This window comes from Apis florea, unplaced genomic scaffold, assembly GCF_048593485.1.
Source record: "Apis florea isolate Af1SG1 unplaced genomic scaffold, ASM4859348v1 contig_3772_pilon, whole genome shotgun sequence".
Lineage (NCBI taxonomy): Eukaryota > Metazoa > Arthropoda > Insecta > Hymenoptera > Apidae > Apis > Apis florea.
Genome location: NW_028256845.1, coordinates 641,554 through 659,607, shown reverse-complemented (window position 1 = coordinate 659,607; position 18,054 = coordinate 641,554). Strand labels below are relative to the sequence as shown.

The 18,054-nt window shown below is 34.5% G+C and overlaps 1 protein-coding gene and 1 long non-coding RNA gene across 6 annotated transcripts in view; one reads left to right on the top strand and one right to left on the bottom strand.

Annotated features, from left to right (window-relative positions):
- Window positions 1-937: 937 nt before the first annotated feature.
- Window positions 938-7,308, bottom strand: LOC147656416 (uncharacterized). Its single transcript, XR_015294465.1, has 2 exons — window positions 7,122-7,308; window positions 938-1,230 (listed from the first exon to the last, which is right to left on the bottom strand). It is a non-coding gene; the product is annotated as an uncharacterized LOC147656416 (long non-coding RNA).
- The window catches only part of LOC100867393 (uncharacterized), a 48,367-nt gene continuing 36,674 nt past the window's right edge, over window positions 6,362-18,054 (top strand). For all 5 annotated transcript variants that reach the window (XR_015294462.1, XR_015294461.1, XM_086915295.1 and 2 more), the window contains exon 1: window positions 6,362-8,308. Coding sequence is in view for 3 of the 5 variants with exons in the window: in XM_086915295.1 (XP_086771421.1) it covers window positions 8,116-8,308 (193 nt within the window). In the remaining 2 variants the exon portion in view is untranslated. The remainder of the gene's footprint in view (window positions 8,309-18,054) is intronic.

Below are 18,054 nucleotides of genomic sequence, written 5' to 3'. Positions count from 1 at the left end.
AACCACGATGACCTACGCTCCACTCGTCCGCTTCACATAGTAAATAATCTCTCCTCGTGGTATAATGAAACGCTTGGATACCGTGAATATTCGAGGATTTTTCTTTTTTGGATGGAACAAGAAGATTCTCATCAAGGAAATAAAGATCTTCTTCAAGGAAATCAATTTTCATTCAGTGGAACGAAGGAGGAGGAGGAAATTAAGAATTTCTGATTGAGATTGATATCTTCTTTTTAGGGAAAGAAATTTTGTTTAAATTTGTTTCTTTTTTTAAAGATGTAAATACGTTATTTCGATAAAGAAAAATTCTTGATTCGACGCAAATATTTCTTGACGATTGTATCCACATCTGACACATATCGAATTGTTATTTTATTTGTCCGATTAAAGCGTGTCGAACGTATTATCAATATTGATTTAAGAATGTTTATAAATTCAGGGTGATAAAAATGATATACTTAGAATCGATGGATGAAAACGAGGATCACCTAGAATATTTGTGTTATCAATTATGTAATTGATGGATACTTTTGACGGGGCATGTCACACTTTTCGTCACGCACGTGTCAACGTTTTATTGGACTCGGGTCAATTGGTTTTCCAGGTCGTGTCGTCTCTTCTAATTGGACCGGTTAGTTAATAGAAAAATAGAATATTGCCCAGAGTTGCAAAATCCCGATAAGTTCTTTATGTCTGTGTCTCGCGTGTATTATAAAATTTCAAGGCAATTTGATACGAAAAAAGACGAAGAAGTAAGCGTGCATTTGGTGATTAAATAAATAAAATGAATCACCTATATTGCCATGTGTCTCATTTGAGGTAATGAGGTCATTTAACGCGTAGTATATCCAGTGTTTCGTGGACGCACATTCAAAAATAATTATAACGAATAATATAAAAATCGTAAATTACAAATTAATATTGTTGCTTGGAAAAGTTATTTTTAATATCAAAAAATAAAAAAAAAAAGAAGATTAAAAGAAAGAATTTATATACAATAATTTGAAAAGAAAAGAAAAGTATTTCTCGATCCGTTGCAAAATGTTCTCCAGTGAAAGCGAGGTCAGAATCACTGTCACGAAGTTCGACGACATCGACGCAACAAGGAACCACAATCTATGGATCACGTTTTCCACGCCGATCGAGTTCAACGAACCATAGTTCGATTTCCTATCTTTTTTGATGTTTCTTCTCAAAGTAGCGAAAGATCAAAGGTTTCTCTTCTACAAGCTAAGGTAAAAGGGATAATAATTTACATACTTTTATATAGAAATAATTTATGATTAATCCAACAAGAATAAGAATATACGTACGTATAATAGCAAATTTCAAACAAAAAGAATGAAATTCAAAAGAATATTATAATTCTTCCATAAAGGTATTATTACAATACAACGTTCTCTGAACGAAAATTAAACGGATCTCTTACATTTTCCATTCTTCAATACGTTTCAGAAACATTTTGATGAGAAAAAAAAATTTCAATTAAAAATTGGATGACAACGATACTAAAAGAAAAAAATAGATATCAAGACATTGCCTCCCGTAAATTAGAACCGTCATCAGTTGGTTCGGACTAACTAAGAAAATATAGCCAACCTTGACATCACGGCACGCACATTTATCGATCAACACGTGATAACATATCCTGTCTATAAACTCATGAACTCTCTGCCCGTTTAAAATGATTAAAACAAACTATAATTATTTCAAGGAAGAATTTTCAATATTCAAACGTAAAACGATAAAACTTTCTCAAGTTTTTCAAAGCTTTGTCACAAGCACTTTAATTACATTCCTTTGTCTCCATTGATATTTCCCTTTGATTCGCGTGGATTGTAATTCTTTATGTTTCGAATTCGTTGACCTGGCATGAAATCAAAGTGGTTTATGCCCACGTAATAACGATTCCTCGTCGCTGCGACTTTTGTATCACAGCCGGATCTTTAATTTCCTCGAAATTTGCCTCGAGATTATAGCATGCCCGCCTCAATCCCGACCGTCGAAAAGACTAACTAGAAGCACGAGGAGAAGTCGTGTGTATATCCTGGAAAACAGGAAGGTCGTGCGTAGTTTCAGTGTAATTCCAATTGCAGGAACTTCTAATGGAATAGTAATGAAGCATAGTTAACTACTTCTTCTTTCTATCTTCCTTTCTTTTATTAGATAGAGAAAAAGATAATTGCCTGATAACAAGACACATTTTCATACTGATCTGTGGAATGCAGAAATAGTTAAAATATTTACAATCCTTCGCACGATTGATATAATTACGTCCGCTAATATATACGTGTAATTACACACGGAATGAATAAGCAATAAAAAAAACTCTCATAAAGTGAATATCTGGCAAAAATGAGTTACAAGTTTAATAAGCCAGAGGATGATATTAAAAACGAGATATAAAAGAATACGATCAATCAGCTTCTTGGATATTGATTTAATTTGAAAAAAATTTTCCAATAAACTTATATCCTGCAGCGTATAATAATAAAAATACAAATAATGCATCGCTTGTTTGTTGCAACAATGGCACGGATCAAAATCTGCAATTTTCGAATTATTGGCACAGAAAAAAACCATTATTTCTCGTACCGATAGGATCTTCTAAATATTGCTCTCCAACTGTGCATTTCGAGTTTGACATTTCGATGCAATATTGTTGAAACAATTTCCAAGTTTCACCAAAGTTTCAAAGTGAATCGTTCGAATAGAAGTGCATAAGCGATAATCGAGACGATTGCTCATAACAATGCAATTTCCCTTGCATAAATCCGAAATTATATCAGAAATTTGTCTTTATTAACCTATTCGATCTTTCCTTCCCTTCTCTGGAACACGTGGCTTCTCGGGATCGATAGTTGATTCGCTTTTGAACGAGCGTTCGTAAAAGTCCGTCAAGTTCGATAAATCAACCTTGAACGGTTGAAATTCTGGAATAGAGCTTTCACGTAACACCCCTGGATACCAGGCCACGGTTTCACCCTCCACGCTTGCGTAAGATTATTATGAGAGAGCGGATCGAGCAACCTTGAAGAAACTCGGTTATCTCGATCTATTCGGTTGGCTCTTCGAGAAAAGCGTGACAAAGCGTTTCGTATTCTGCCCTCATCTCGTTTTCTTTTTCAATGAGAAATATAAAATTTGTCGTGGAAATCGGTGGGGTTGCCTTGAAATTTTCATCTTTGAAGATTTTACTATCTTTTCGTCGAGGTTATATATATAATATATTTGAAGATAGAGGTGTTTTCGATACGTGTGAAACACGTTGGAAATTTTAATCGATTCTTCTTCGAGACAACAATTGAAAATGGAAAATGTTTTTTCGATGTAGATTGCAGATTGAAGCGGTTTTCGTTCGATTTGCATTCAACAAAACGGATACTTGATAGATAAGATTAAAGTGGAAACAAGCATGAGATTTGTTATTTGTTAGCCACCGCACGAAATAATAATAGAAAATGGAAAAATAAAGAAAAATTGTGCATTGACGTATCTTTCAATGAAAAAAATCTTATCCTCGATGTCAATCGTAGATGCACGATATTGAACGTATAATAACTAAAGAAGGTATAAAGTAAGTAATAAAATTTATTATTCGTACTCGAGTTAAATTAAATAATAACACGTTATAATCGTTTACCGTTTCATTCGCTTGTAAATCTATAATTGAATTACAAAGAAAGAAATTTCGAAACATGTTAATGTATCATGCTCGAGAAAGCATGATCGTAAGATCGTTATAACACAAGCGCAATAATTATCGTGACGAATTGTGGCTTTAATGCTAAAACATTTTATGTTAACTAAATGCAGAAAGGAGAAAATCGAGCAAGAATCTAGGTAGAAGTTTCTGTTTGAATAGCTGACGAGGACGCAAAACTTGTTCGATTCTTCTTTATGTCCGTGAATATGAAATGTACGCGGGGACACGAGAGATAATACAAAATTGTATAATCTTACGAGAGGAGAGAAAGTTAGATCTTGAACAAATGCAAAATCATTGCGAATCTTTAATGATATCTTCTATAATTTATCACGCGAATATTTCAATTGTTATTAATGGAAGAGATAAAAGAGAAGAATTATTCCTGAATTGTTCCAAAAATTGTGATTATGTAAATGAACACACGTTTATTATTTGTTCTAACGATTTTTTTCATTTCGAAAAGAAAGATTCGAACACTTGATCGCATAAATCCTTCATCTCGGAACGTAAGAAGAAAATTTAACAGCGTTTCAATATTTTTGTAGATCGTGTCTGCGATTGATCGATCGTGAAATAACGTGTTTCACGTAATGCTTCCACAGGGCTGTAAGTTTATTACCCAGAAACATCCCGTGGAAACTATAATTTCAACGGGAATACGATATTGCCGCACACCTTTGCCGGTGCGCCGTGCTAATGAACGAACATTATTATTAGTTAATTTATTACAAGCGTAAATGGTAAATACGTGCAAGGAAATCATATTGCGTGGGTTATTTAATCAGAAAATGTTAATTAATTTAACCACAATACATCGAATAGTTTATTTTGTTTTGCCGTTAGACATTTGCTTTAATCTATATTCTTCCAATTTACAATTTCGATTATATTTCGTTATTAATTATATTTTTGATAATTTTTTTATCGATTATGATTATTCTATATTGAATAATGATAGAAATAATTACGTTATTTCGTAATATATACGAAATATTATATATCCTCAAATTCTAATATTAAATATAGACAATTTTCGTTCGAAGAATAAGCAGCGATCACGATATCGAAGTTTTCAAAAAGTATTTTTTAACGAAAATTCGACACGCAAAGATCCTCTCCATTTAATAAAAATTAAAAAGCTTCTGATAGAAATTGAAATATTAACGAGTTTTTATGTTAATGAATATTTTATTAAGCGAACCGGATTGAGTTATGATACTGTATGATAATTTTAATCAAAGTCGAACGGAAATTCCTCGAGATGCATACAGGGAGAGAGAAAGAGAACCGAGATTATGGTTGACGCATTAAATCGAGCATGTTTAAGGTGATGCTCGACTAATGGTCCTGATATTTAATAACGATGTTATCATATTTTGCTCACGTTAACTTTTTACATTACATACGCATAGCAGTGCGTTTCCTTTTTATTGTGTGTAAAGCATATGAGATATCGTTATACTTCCACGATTATGCAGTCCTGCGTCATGTTATCCTGTATTTTTTTTTTGTTTAATGTTCGTGATACGATATATACAATGTATATATTTATGCAACAATCTGATTTTAGTAATTTATGTCAAGAATTTTTATTTAATAACTTAGGAATTTCTCAAATTTATTTTCTGAGAAGAAAAAGAACGATAAATGAAACTTCGATAATAAGCCTTTTATCTCGTGGAATGCAACTGTTTCGATAAATAAAGGAAAATATTGTTAAAGAAACAAGCCTTTTTATCGTATCTATATTTATAAATTAAATATATGATGAGATAACTAAATTCTTTCAAAAAAAAGATTGCGAAATTTCGAAATTAAGTGTGCAAAAATTATGCAAAGATCTATACATCAATAAAATGTTATATAATTAAATGTTATAAAGCAATCTTTTAAACGAGCAATATGTAAATTGATTTATTGATGTCGACTGTTTTACTTGTAAGTCTTACATACATTTGATTCGTGTATATTCGTTCATGAAGGAAAATATAAATTTACTTATGATCAAACTTTTATTTCTTAAATCTAATCTATCACGAGAACGTTTTGCATCACGAAATACAAATATCATAACACTAGAACGAGATCCAAAAGATGTGATTAATTTTTAAATTGAATATATCGAGTTTACACATTTTTTCAATTAAATATCAATAGAATCAATAATAATTAAATTGGATAAATTATATTATCTCGAATATATATTATTATAATTTACATATTTATTACAATTTACAATACAAAAAACACATAGAATATGAACCAACTAACAATTGATGAACTGCAAATTAAATTAACGTTCCATTTATCACATTCATCGTTGAACACTCATTGCGAATTATCTGGTTAATTTATTCTTTCAACTGAACGCTCAAGTTGGCCGTGAAAAAAAACCGCATATTTTTTAAGAGCATTTCATTCCAAGAATGCAATTGTAACGGGCATATACGGCGGCAGTATGAAAGCATACGACAGTAATGCAAATCCAAGTGTAGAGGGAGGAATAACGAAAGAAAGGGACGGAATGGTTGAGAAAAAGAGAGGGGAAAGCATTGGGTAGTGGCCGCGAGCAATGGTGCGAGAGAGAAGGAGGAAGGGAGGGAGAAGCCACAGTGAAGAGCATTCGAGTCAGCTTGACGGTGCCGGTCGCCTCAGTATGCTGCGCAGCGCGCAGGCTCGCGTACGCGTATTGTTTCTCTCTGTTCTCGTCTCCTTTGCTCTCCTCTCTTTCCTAGTTTTCCCTCTTTCTCTCTCCTGCTGTCCCGTACGTATGCAGCGCGGCTAGAATACGCAAGTACAAACATCTCGCAGGTCTCTTTCGCGTTTATGTTCGCGTTCCGTTAAGTTTTTTGTCTCTCTGTTGGTCACGGACATCAGGATAATTCAACGAAATTCAGGTTCCTTCGTATTTCGTATAAATATTGTGAATAACGTTTGCTGCGCACACGCATGCGACCGTATGCCGGTGATTCGAATTTAATCGAGAACCTGTTATTAACTCGTGTGCGTGTACACGCGCCTATACGTATGCGAGTCCGTATACGTCGTGACATAGTGACACGGTGCGAAAAGTTGGCGATAGAGAAGAGTTGTAGCTCATAGCGAAAAACGTCACAGAAGAGCGGGAAATTTCGATATATTCAACGATATATTTTGAAACTTTGACACATCAAAAACAGACGCAGTGAATGATTCTACAATAGAGATTCAAGAGACTCAATGTGGATACTAAGATATAATAAGGCGCAGTGAGTGGCAGAACGGTTACGAAACACGTAGAAGGAGACGTGGCACGAAATGAAGCGAACGTATCCTCGTACGATCGATAACTATAGCATCTCAGTAAATATCAAGCGGTTCGTATTTCCAGCGCGCACAAACCTAACCTAGCGAATTATCTGTTTTGTCGTACCTTGTGTAAACACAGTTGAAGAAGAAGTCTTGTGATCTCGAGTAATTCGAAGAAGGAATGTTGACGTGAAAGTGACATTTCACACTCGAAGCGTAAAAGTATCCAGAATATGAGAATGAAAATCTTGCAGTTACTGGAGGAAGTAATATTCCTCGTACGCCATCTTGATATGTCGACGAATAGCGATGACAGGTGGTGAATGTGATTGTTAATCGACCACCGCGCGAGATTCGATCAGTCGTGATCGAATGTTCGATATATCTTGTTGCGTGCGCGTGTGTAACGGTCAAAAGAACGTCCCGGAAGATTCTTTCCAGTGTAACGTACGAGAAGACAGAAAATTACGAAAGGTGAATAAAGCAACGAAGAAGAGAGAATCCGAGGCGCTTTTATTTTTAGCCAACGCCGGTTCGCGCATCGCAAAAACCGGTTTCGAGTCTCGGCTTGGGTTGAGCCACGAGGTAAGGTGCGTATATAGAGAAGGGTTTTCGCTGAAAAGGGAGGAAGTGAGAGGGAAAGACACGCGATGTAAAGGTGTATGGTTTTCTCTCTGTTGGTTAAGAAAGAAAGAAAGAGTGACACAGAACGTGGAATTCGCCTAAGCCGATACACACCTCCCCCTACTTCTCTTCTTTCTTCTCCCACCTCGAACTATCGATTGCGTGCATGCACGCGCCTATCCATACTCGACGTGTGTTACGTGACATCGTACCGGGAGTGTATAATATTCGATTATTAAGTGCATCGTCGATGAGATGTTCATCGCTGAATAATTAACCAATCAGTCTGGACATCGGTAGATCGTCACAGTTTTCGAATCAATTTTTATGAAAAAGTGTGAGAAATCGGTGCGAAAAGAAAAGAGAAAGTGAATCGAAGGAACATGACAATCGAATAAAATCGAATAAAAAGTAAAAGGAAGAGACGGGAAGTGTTTATATTGGATTGTTGCATGATACACGAGATTGACGAAGACACGAAAACGGCATGAAGAATGGCAACCGATTCGAGCAACCGTCAAGGTGTAAGGGCGGTCGCCACGACGACAACCGATCCGCATCGAAGCGAAAAACGCGCCGTCGCGGCACGAGGCGCCGCCGGTGCTCTAGCCCTCAGTATTCTGGCCGTGGTCCTCCAATCGGCAGCTACCGCGACCCCCACTTGGGGATATTTCACCAATCCTGACGGTGAGTCATGCTTTTGAAATTCTTTTGATCGAGACGCGCGTATTTTCTTGATTCATAGTGAAGTGATGCACGCATCGATTGCGCATGCTCGCGACTTTCTCGCGGTCATATCGCCACTTTTCGAGTTCATGGTTGCGATATCGATTACTTATCGATTTATTTTATTGTCCGTATTAAATACAGGTTAAAAATGGAAATTTGATGAAAGTCGTATGAAAATTACATGTATGTAATAATTATTATCTTTAGTTTAGCTTTAATTTATTTTTGATTTCTTTATTTATAAAAAATAAATTAAAACATGTATTTTTAGTACATGCAAATATATTAGCAAACACGAAACCGAATCGCGGTTGTTTAAACATAATGAAATAAAATGATTATTAACGTTGCGCAAACTAATGCGGTTATTATAATATATATATTTTGTGGTTCTTCTTACATAATTTCCGTGGAAATTACGTGCAATCTGATTCTTAATAGTTACTCAATAGTATCGTGTAAAATAATGTATCGAAAAACGTTATAGATATTGAAACTTTTTCCTAATCTAATTCAAAAACATTCAAAAAATCATGTTTTTTCAATATTTAATTTGATCACATTATTTAAGTTGGAACACTATGTATTTACTTAAGTATTACAAGGACATTTTTTATAAGCAGCTGCATATGGGCTGTCTTTGTATAAGAATTAAAACGAAAGTCGTGGCTGATTACTTAATATTTATTTTATTCGATAGAAAGTAGTATCATTTCAGAATTCATTCTTTTTTGGTTAAAATATATCTCGATCTTCTTCCATATCAATCATGACTTTTTTTATTGCCTTTTATTCACAAGAAATTTTTTAAGTTGAAACGATGCTGTTTTATTTCTTTTTTATATAAGCAAAATATTTAATTCGACCTAATTCAGAACACGAGTTCCCGTATATCGAGTCAATTAATTCCAGCAGGTAGTTTTTATAGTTGCTATACATCGTATCTTTCATCACCCACCTTCCTTCGACCTGTTTCCTCTTAGATAACAGTTATGTTGCCTGTCCCTGACTTGTTCTTTAGCTTTTCCTGGTAAACTTGACTGAATTGATATACCGATAAAATGCATTAAATGACTCGATAATATTGAGCTAATTACGTATTCATAAATGAGACATCCTGATTTTATAAAAGTTGAAGAGTTTTAGATTAACTAAAAAAAGTTTTATTTATGATTATTACTGAAAGATATTGTGTGATTAAACTAGTTACAGTAGTTTTAAAAAAAATATATTTTTCATTGATAATTTATATAATATATCTAGAGTATAATATAAACGAAATTTTTTTATTAAAAATGAAATAATAATAGTATTTGATTACACAGGTGAATAGATAGTCGTCACGAGAAGTCTTGGAATTCGACAAACTAGTTGTCCTAATAAATCGGTCAATAACCCAAGCTCGTTTTCGTCACCGTTCTTTACTTTATTTCTTCACAGAATTTTTTCATTTTTTCTTTTACAAATTTTTTCAATATCAAATCATTTGTTATAAACTTTTTATTTTTGCGTCTTCTCATCCAATAAATTATCATTATCATATAGAAAACAGATCTTTTATATTATAAAATTCATCGAATTTAATATATGATTCCAAATATTTAAAAATTTTACTTTAATAAACGGAATATAACTTGAAGCTTTTTCACAATATTTTTGCAAAATTACTAATATAAATAACTTTTCAGTGGCATGTATTTGTTCTTAGAAAAATTGAAGTTCTTTTGCAATATTTGAAAGTTAGTCGAGAACAAGAATATCATTAATATTGTCCTTGTACCGTACAACGTTGTTTTTCGAAACAACGAGACAGAATAAGCTGTAATTGTCATTATAATTCTCGACATATCTGTTATTTTTCCTCGTTCTGTGAAACTTCAATGCCATTATGCGGTCGGTTACGATGTTACGTAATTTTATGTCAAATACAAATTACAAACGATTCTTTGTTTCGTCGCATGTAAACATTATCTTCTTTCGAATAAAACTAACAGTAATATTAAATTTTTTAAATGTAATCAATTGTAAGGTTTATAATACACTTACGAAAATATTTGAATATTTGAAATAAGATAATTTCTTCTAACTTTAAAAGTTATTCTTTTCGAAAACTAATCATTTCGAGTTATCCCAATTCGATGCAATGTGAATTAAACACATTATTTCATTATATTCGATAGAAAAATTTCCAATTATTTATTATAGAAGGCAGGAACAAAGCATTTGCACAATCAGTCAAACGATCGATACTTAGATAACCAATGTTCCATTGTGTTCAATATACATCCTGACTATGCAAGGAAGAGAACAAATGTCGATAACCTCTCGTCGCTTTATTCACCGCGAACACTCGGTTGCTTAAATACGAATTCGATGTAATCGACCGATCGTTTTTCACGGTCTGTTGTTCCTCCGTAATTTTTTTTTCCATTCCTTGGTCGATATTCGTTCCATAGTTAACCACGATTACCAAGGTGCATCACGGTTGCCCAATCGCAAAAGTCTCGAGTCTTTCCGCCTACCGGCTACGAGATCTACCTGTTGTCTAAGAGAAGTCTTGTGTACGTTTACACTTGGCATGTAGAAAGAGATTTCACGGTATAATGACGCGGTTGCACGGACGTAGAATGCAGTATTGGGCAAAAGTTACTTTGAATAAGAGAGGATAAATTATTTCGTAATTTTATTCAACTTTTCAGAAATCCGGACAATTTGTCAAGGATAATTCTAATTTCTTATGCATAATTATGAGAATAAATATCTAAAAGAATCGTTTCACGAAATTTAAGAATTTAAAAGAAAATTTAGCTCGGATAATTTGTGCATATAAAATTTTATTAATTGGAAAAATAATTTCAAACTTGTAGTTTTATGATAATATCGATATTTAGTCCCGCGATAAAGAATGTTATTAATACGTTAAAGATGAAGATTTACATGAAAATGATATATATTTATGATATTAAATATATATATATGTGTGTCTATAATATAGTGAATTTGATCTTCTTGGCGTACGTTGTCCTCATCATATGCATCATACGTCGATGAATGCGGCTAGAATGAAACGGTATGCGTGACCCTAGCAGGTGGTTACTACTATACGCTACCCGTGGTAAATATTATATGTGTGTGAACGTGAACGTATGTCACGGTAGATGCATGTGTGAATGAACGTTGCAGGTGCGTATTCACCTGTAAGGCCTCTTTCATTATAGAATATACTCCTACGCTTTTCCATCCTATAATTTTAAAGTTTTCCAATATTTTTCCAAAATTCAAAAATGACTTGTGAGGTAAATTTTCAATTATAACTATTATTAGCCTATTTAATTATTTTCTCTAATTTTAACGATTCAACAATTTTTCAAAAATTAAATTCGATAGGATAACTTTCATCGAAATCGACGAAATTTGTAACACTTGATTCCTTCATAATTAATCATTCAATCATCGTATCGACGTTTCAATTTTGATTTTTTAAAAATTAAATCATCGGAGATCTATATTTTCTATCTTCTTCTATAGAATCTGACCCCTTGCTTACGTTACTTTCACGTTTTCCTTGCGAAACAAAGTTCACGAGTTAATGCACGGCCAGCATTGAGATGGTAATTAAACCCTGAGAAAGGTTCCGCGATTACCGCTTCAAGATTAATACGTGGCACGAATATTCTAACGCCTAACGTGACTTATCGTATAATATTAGGAGAAAAATTATTGAGTAAGGAAAAAAAAAAAGAAAAAGATCGAACGATTTCGGTTCAAAAAATAACTCGGTAGATTTTTTTTTAAAGAAAGGAAAAATTTAATAACTATTTCTCATTCTTGAAATTGTTGATCTTCCAGCGATAATATAACGATCATGTTTTCTAGATATATATATATATATAAGTGAGAATTTTTTTAAGACGGTATGCATAAGAACTGCGGCTTCGAATACTGTTACTCGCGTGATTCACGTCTCGCATAATGTGGTCGCCTTTACAATAAAGCAACGAACTACCGTTTGTTGGCGGACCGAAAGATCGTAATTAGAATGTGCTACATACGCGTAGTGAACCTTTTCTCGTCTTTTGTAGCCACCGAGCGAAACAGCTCTAGAAGAAGCTCTGCCTGGCATCGATTAATCTACGCAACTTTCTAGAAAACGGATATCTATCTCCAGTCCGATGTTTCAAATAATTGGCATGAAAAGAATTTAAACCGATCGAGCTTAGATCGAGTAGCTTCTAGTTTTTAATATATTTAATTCTATACTCGAAAATCCAATCTTTTCCAAATTTGAAACCAAGAATTACATATTCGACGGTATAATTGTAGAAAGAAGATATTTCAAAACACGTTTAATTTTCCGTTCTACAGCAGATAAGATTTTGATTTTTAAAATAATCTTGGAGTCCAACACACCTTGGAGTCCAATTATCTCTATCGTGATATCCTTCTAAATTTACTATTTTTAACCGACGAGTAACTGGTCTTCAATTTGCGCATTTTCCCCGATTCCATTAAGAAACGAACGTAAAATATAAAGTACACGTCCCGTGTGTACAGCCATAAAAGAAGCATTACGACAGGTACATAGTCCATCGTGACTAGCAGTCTCTAGCTGTGTGGTGTAAGCGGGTTTGGATACTGTTACACACGCATACGAAACACGATGGGGGCACTATGTAAAAGAGCAGAAGGAGTGCGTGTGGTAAAAATGATAATCAGAGCCTGAGAAACGGGAGCTACCGGAAAGGTTTCGCGATCGAGGCGATAAAGTTCACGAACATTTTTCGATGGTTGGGTAGAATTATGCGCGGTATATTTATGCCCAGAGTACAGTTTGGAAAACGAACAAATTTTCTTTTTCTTCAATTCTTCTCCTTCAACCACATAGAAACCTGTATTTCAACTTCCACGTGTTATTATTTTTAAAGTAAATTAAAGAATTAAAAATGATTTAATCACTGGAACGTTGGAAATTGAACTTGTATATATGTAAAGCATAATCTTCAACATGAGATTCTAATAATTAGAAAATTAGAAATTACACGAGTTTTCGTATATACTTTCCTCAACATTCGTCACTCTAGGAAACTAAAACAGTTTGCAGAAGGCATCCTTCGAGCAGGTCGACAATCGTCCAACTTGTCGGAAAAAGTGAGAGTATTACAAAGTTCAACAACGCCGTAGGTTAGTTACCAAAGATTAAAGATTAAAGGTTGGAGGAGAGTGTTACCCGATGTCTACAGCCGAGTATACAGAGCTGGTGTACGAGCAATGGTCGAAGTAGGTTAATGGATTCGATGAAGTATCGCGTGGAATGGTGGAAATAAACGATGAAAGACCGGTTAGGGAAGGATAAACGAACGTGTGCGTAAAGGGATCGTAAAACGTGGAAAAACGAATGGGAGGAAGCGATCAGGAGGTATCGTGTAGTGGAACAAGTTGAATGGATCGATTCGATTCGTGGCGAGAGAGACGACAGGATAAAGTTGGCTTAATGGACGGCATTGGGTTGTTGTTGTTGTACAACAAACTTGTGGTTGTAAATTACACGTACGCGTTATTCGATTTAAGATGATTCTCTAAGAAGAAAACCTGTTGTGGTATGTAACGATTGCATAGGATCGATGTGTCATACCAGGATACGAGGATACATTGTGCTGTTACGTGTATACGAGAAGAAATCTTGGAAAATTAAATCGATCGATCGAACAATTTTGATGAGGTAAAATGAAATATGAAATATATATGTACAGCTGATTGATGATACGTCAATTATATTCTTTTATTCTCATACGTTACAATTTTTGCAATTTTATTAGGCCAGGGGAGGAGAAAATCGTTATACAATTAATTTGGTATATGTTTGGGAAGTAATAAAGCTGATCGAGCAATTTTAATGTAATATTATTATTTAGATACACTCTGTTCGTTTTTGTTTTATGAAATCAACATTCTTGTCGAGCTTGATCTTGATAGTAACGAGAAAATATTATGATTGATACTATTTCTTGATCTATCATTATGATTTATATCAAGTTAATTATACATTTATACCGTTGATTAGAAAATTTCAATGTTCAATTTTCATTTTATGAAGTTTAAATTTTCGTTTTAGTAAAAAAAAAAAAAAAAAAAAAATCATTCGATCATTCGATTACAACCGTAATCTTGTTTTTGTTGCGCGATTATAAGAAATCTCTCTTGATTTACACGGAATACATTAAATTCTTGAATAACAGGTTTCGTCCCAACAAGATTAAATCAGTATTCAAATCAGACGTTCAACGTTTCTTTATAAACAATATTAAGTGGATTCTTCGAAATCCAAATTTTTCACAAAAATTACTCTCTCAAAATCAATTCACACGAAAACTCTTTCAAAACTCAAAACTCCATCCAATTTCAACCGATCAATAAAATCTTTCTAACCACGAGACTCGATTTCATCGATGGGGCAAATGTATTCCCCGAGCAAGCGTGAAATCATCCCTTCCCCAAATAATTTTCACGTGTGCGCGTGCATTTCAACCGGTATCCGCTTGAGGACGGATTCGATTCCACGCTCGATCGGTGCACGTACGTACGCGCGAGATTTATCGTGTGCGTACGTACACGTCGTATCCCTCTGTTCGCCGGCCCGAATTGACGCGTGATTGTCGATTCTCGGTGCGGCACGATGCGGCGTACAACATAACACACGCGATTACCATGGTGGAGACGAGTACGCCACACCGGGCGTCGAGCGCTACGTATGTAACCGGTACGTGCGACGAGAGAGAAAGAGCGGTTGTACCGCTATGCAAGAGGACCGGCAGAGGTATCGGGAAGAGAGGCGAGTGCAACGGCCTTTACCTGGACTCTCGCTCGCCACGACTAAGCCATCTTCCTCCGCGTTTGAGTTACAGGGCCCCTCTCGTTCACCCCTCGCCTCGTAACGGAACACGCGGCGCGTTATTATAAAGCCAGGATTTCTCCATCCAAGTTGTTGTGGACCAAGGGTATCGGATCAATCCATTTGCATCTTTCCAGGTGGGGAGAGGATTTGCAAATTGGTTTAGAATTTACGATCGGACTTTGATCGATTTTGGCTGAGAAAAAGATGTTGTTGTAATATGTTGTATCGGTTGAAATATCGCGAGTATTTATTTCTTAGGGGATTTTATATGAAAGCGCGTGTTTTCTTTTCACGGTTGAACAGGGTGACACGCGGTTAGTTATTTGATACTATCTATGTATGGTATAATTACGTTAGAGGGATGATTGAAAAGAATTGTTCTTCCTTACAAGATCTTTATACGTATCAACAAAGTGGTTCAACTCTCTTTGTACAACTCTCGTGTCGATTCGCACGACTTAGTTGCTTTTTTGCTTCAAACTCGTCATTCGTATGATATTATCTCTTTAGGAGCAACCTGTAATATCCGGTTGAGTGAGAAAGAAATAGAACTCGAGATCTTGATATATATTCCCGCGGGAAATCCATCGAAGGGATATAGAAATGCCTTTTATTTCTTCTCTGTGATTAAATTGGTAGAATATATAGTGATAAGTATCAATCTTCGATAATATTTTTCCATTACGAATTTTCTATTAATCATCACGATTATTTTCAACTATTGCAGAATATACTTTTGGGGCAATATTTGATGCATGATTTTCAAATCAATTTTTCAAATAATTTTCATTCGAGGTATATAATATAATACAGTTCATGTGACAATTTTAAACGAGATAGATCTCATAGATTTACATCTTCGCATCCTATTTTTCTATGTAAGAATCAATTAATTCTTCTCTGAATTCTTCTCTCGTGTTTGCGAGATAAAAGTCAGTCAAATTATTGCAATAAATACTTTCGAAAACGAGGAATTCTTCCAACCAAAAATACAATTTCAATTTGAAACAATCGTAATCGTTCCTTCGATTCAAAATCAAAACTCTAGAATTATCTATTCTAAAATTTCTAAAATTATCGATCCAAATAATTTCATTCATTCAAAGTGTTCATTCCCTGCATTCATCAGCGTTATTTAAATCAGTCGAGCTCGTTGATACATTTACTCTTGGCATTTCGAATATCAGTTTTCACCTCGTGGCTCGTTATTTCGTCCATTTGCATAATTTCCATTTTGTGAACATTTTCAAGCCAAGTTTTTCTTCACTCGACAACTCTACATTTTTCATTCCCTCCCACGGGGAAAAGTTATTTTTATCACAAGAAATCGAATAAATTTTCCACAATTTTTCACGTTAATATTAATTATAATCTCTCTTCTTTTATTTATTCATGATATATACACACAAACTGGATTCTCAATTAAATTCGGTTCATTCAAGGTTTCAGTGGTTATTTGACCTATATTAAAAGATGTGAAATTATTAATATTTTCTTTTTTTAGCGATAGAAAATTTCTTTAAGGGGATGAAATTAAATCTCTTGTAATTACGTATATAATATGCACGGAGAAAAAAGAGAATCGTATCGATACTCGGATAAAGATATAATTAGCAGTTGTGACTGAAAGCGTTCATGCACAACGGAATTAGGTAAACAGATATGTACGCGTAATAGCTACGTACGTACGTTTCGTCCATGACATTCTTTTCGAAGAGGACGATGGTTGTTCCCACGATTGAATCACGGTTGTCGCGTGGGCCGTCGTGTTCTCAATGTTACATCGATTCGTGATATTTCTCTATAAATGCCGTTGATACCGTTGTCGAGTAAAAATAAATGATGGGCAAGGACGTCTTAGCTTACGTTTCTCCATTGTGCAATTTCCAATTTTAATGATATACTTGTGCATGTTAACGATGATAACCGAGTTGCGAAGAAAAGGCATAATTTTTTGTTGTCGTATTCGTTACAAGATCAACGATCGAATCGTTGGAATTATTGCCCTCGTTCTCGTGTATGCAAAGCTGATTAATTATAGATGCGTTCCAGTTAATGCGTCTTGATTTCATCAACTGCATGCATAATTATTCTTTATTTTCAATATTTCTGCAATAAATTATACAGCTGTTCTACGATTCAAAATTCAAGGTTCTCGAAAGAATGTTTGTTCTATTCTATTTTTATTTATTTATTTTTTTTAATACAGGTTTTTATATAATTCTAAGATGTTTATCCGATCTGGTCTGGTCTGGGAAGGAAGCAATTTCAATTTACATATAACTTCTACTCTATCGAAGACATTCATGAAATCGAGTTACGAAACTTAGCATCTCGCTATCCTGTAAACTTCCGTTAGATCAGAATATAAACTGTTACGTAATCTGTTCTCTGGGACGAGGAGGATGCACTCGTTGATTTTGTTTTAGAGCTTTTGATAGCATGAAAGATGAGAGTTGTTCGTGGCTGGTTCAATCTTTCCGCTAGGGCGAAAGAGAAGAATTTGAAGGAGGTGAAAGGAACTGTTAGATCTGGGCTAGAATGAGCTCCCTCGGTCTCTGTTGCTTAATTTCCTCTTCCTCTTCCAGGTCAGCTCGCGTGTGGTAACGCACGGTATTCCTTTTGAGAGGTAATCCAAAGTTCCAACCATTCATGGAAACGGGTGTGTCGTGTCTTTATTCGTGATTAAATTCAGGATCCGTTGAAAATTCTTTTTCACTTCACTTGAAAAATTATTTTTTCAATTTTTACGATCAAACATCTATATTTATGATGATTCACAAAATTATTTGAACGTTTTATTTATTTATTT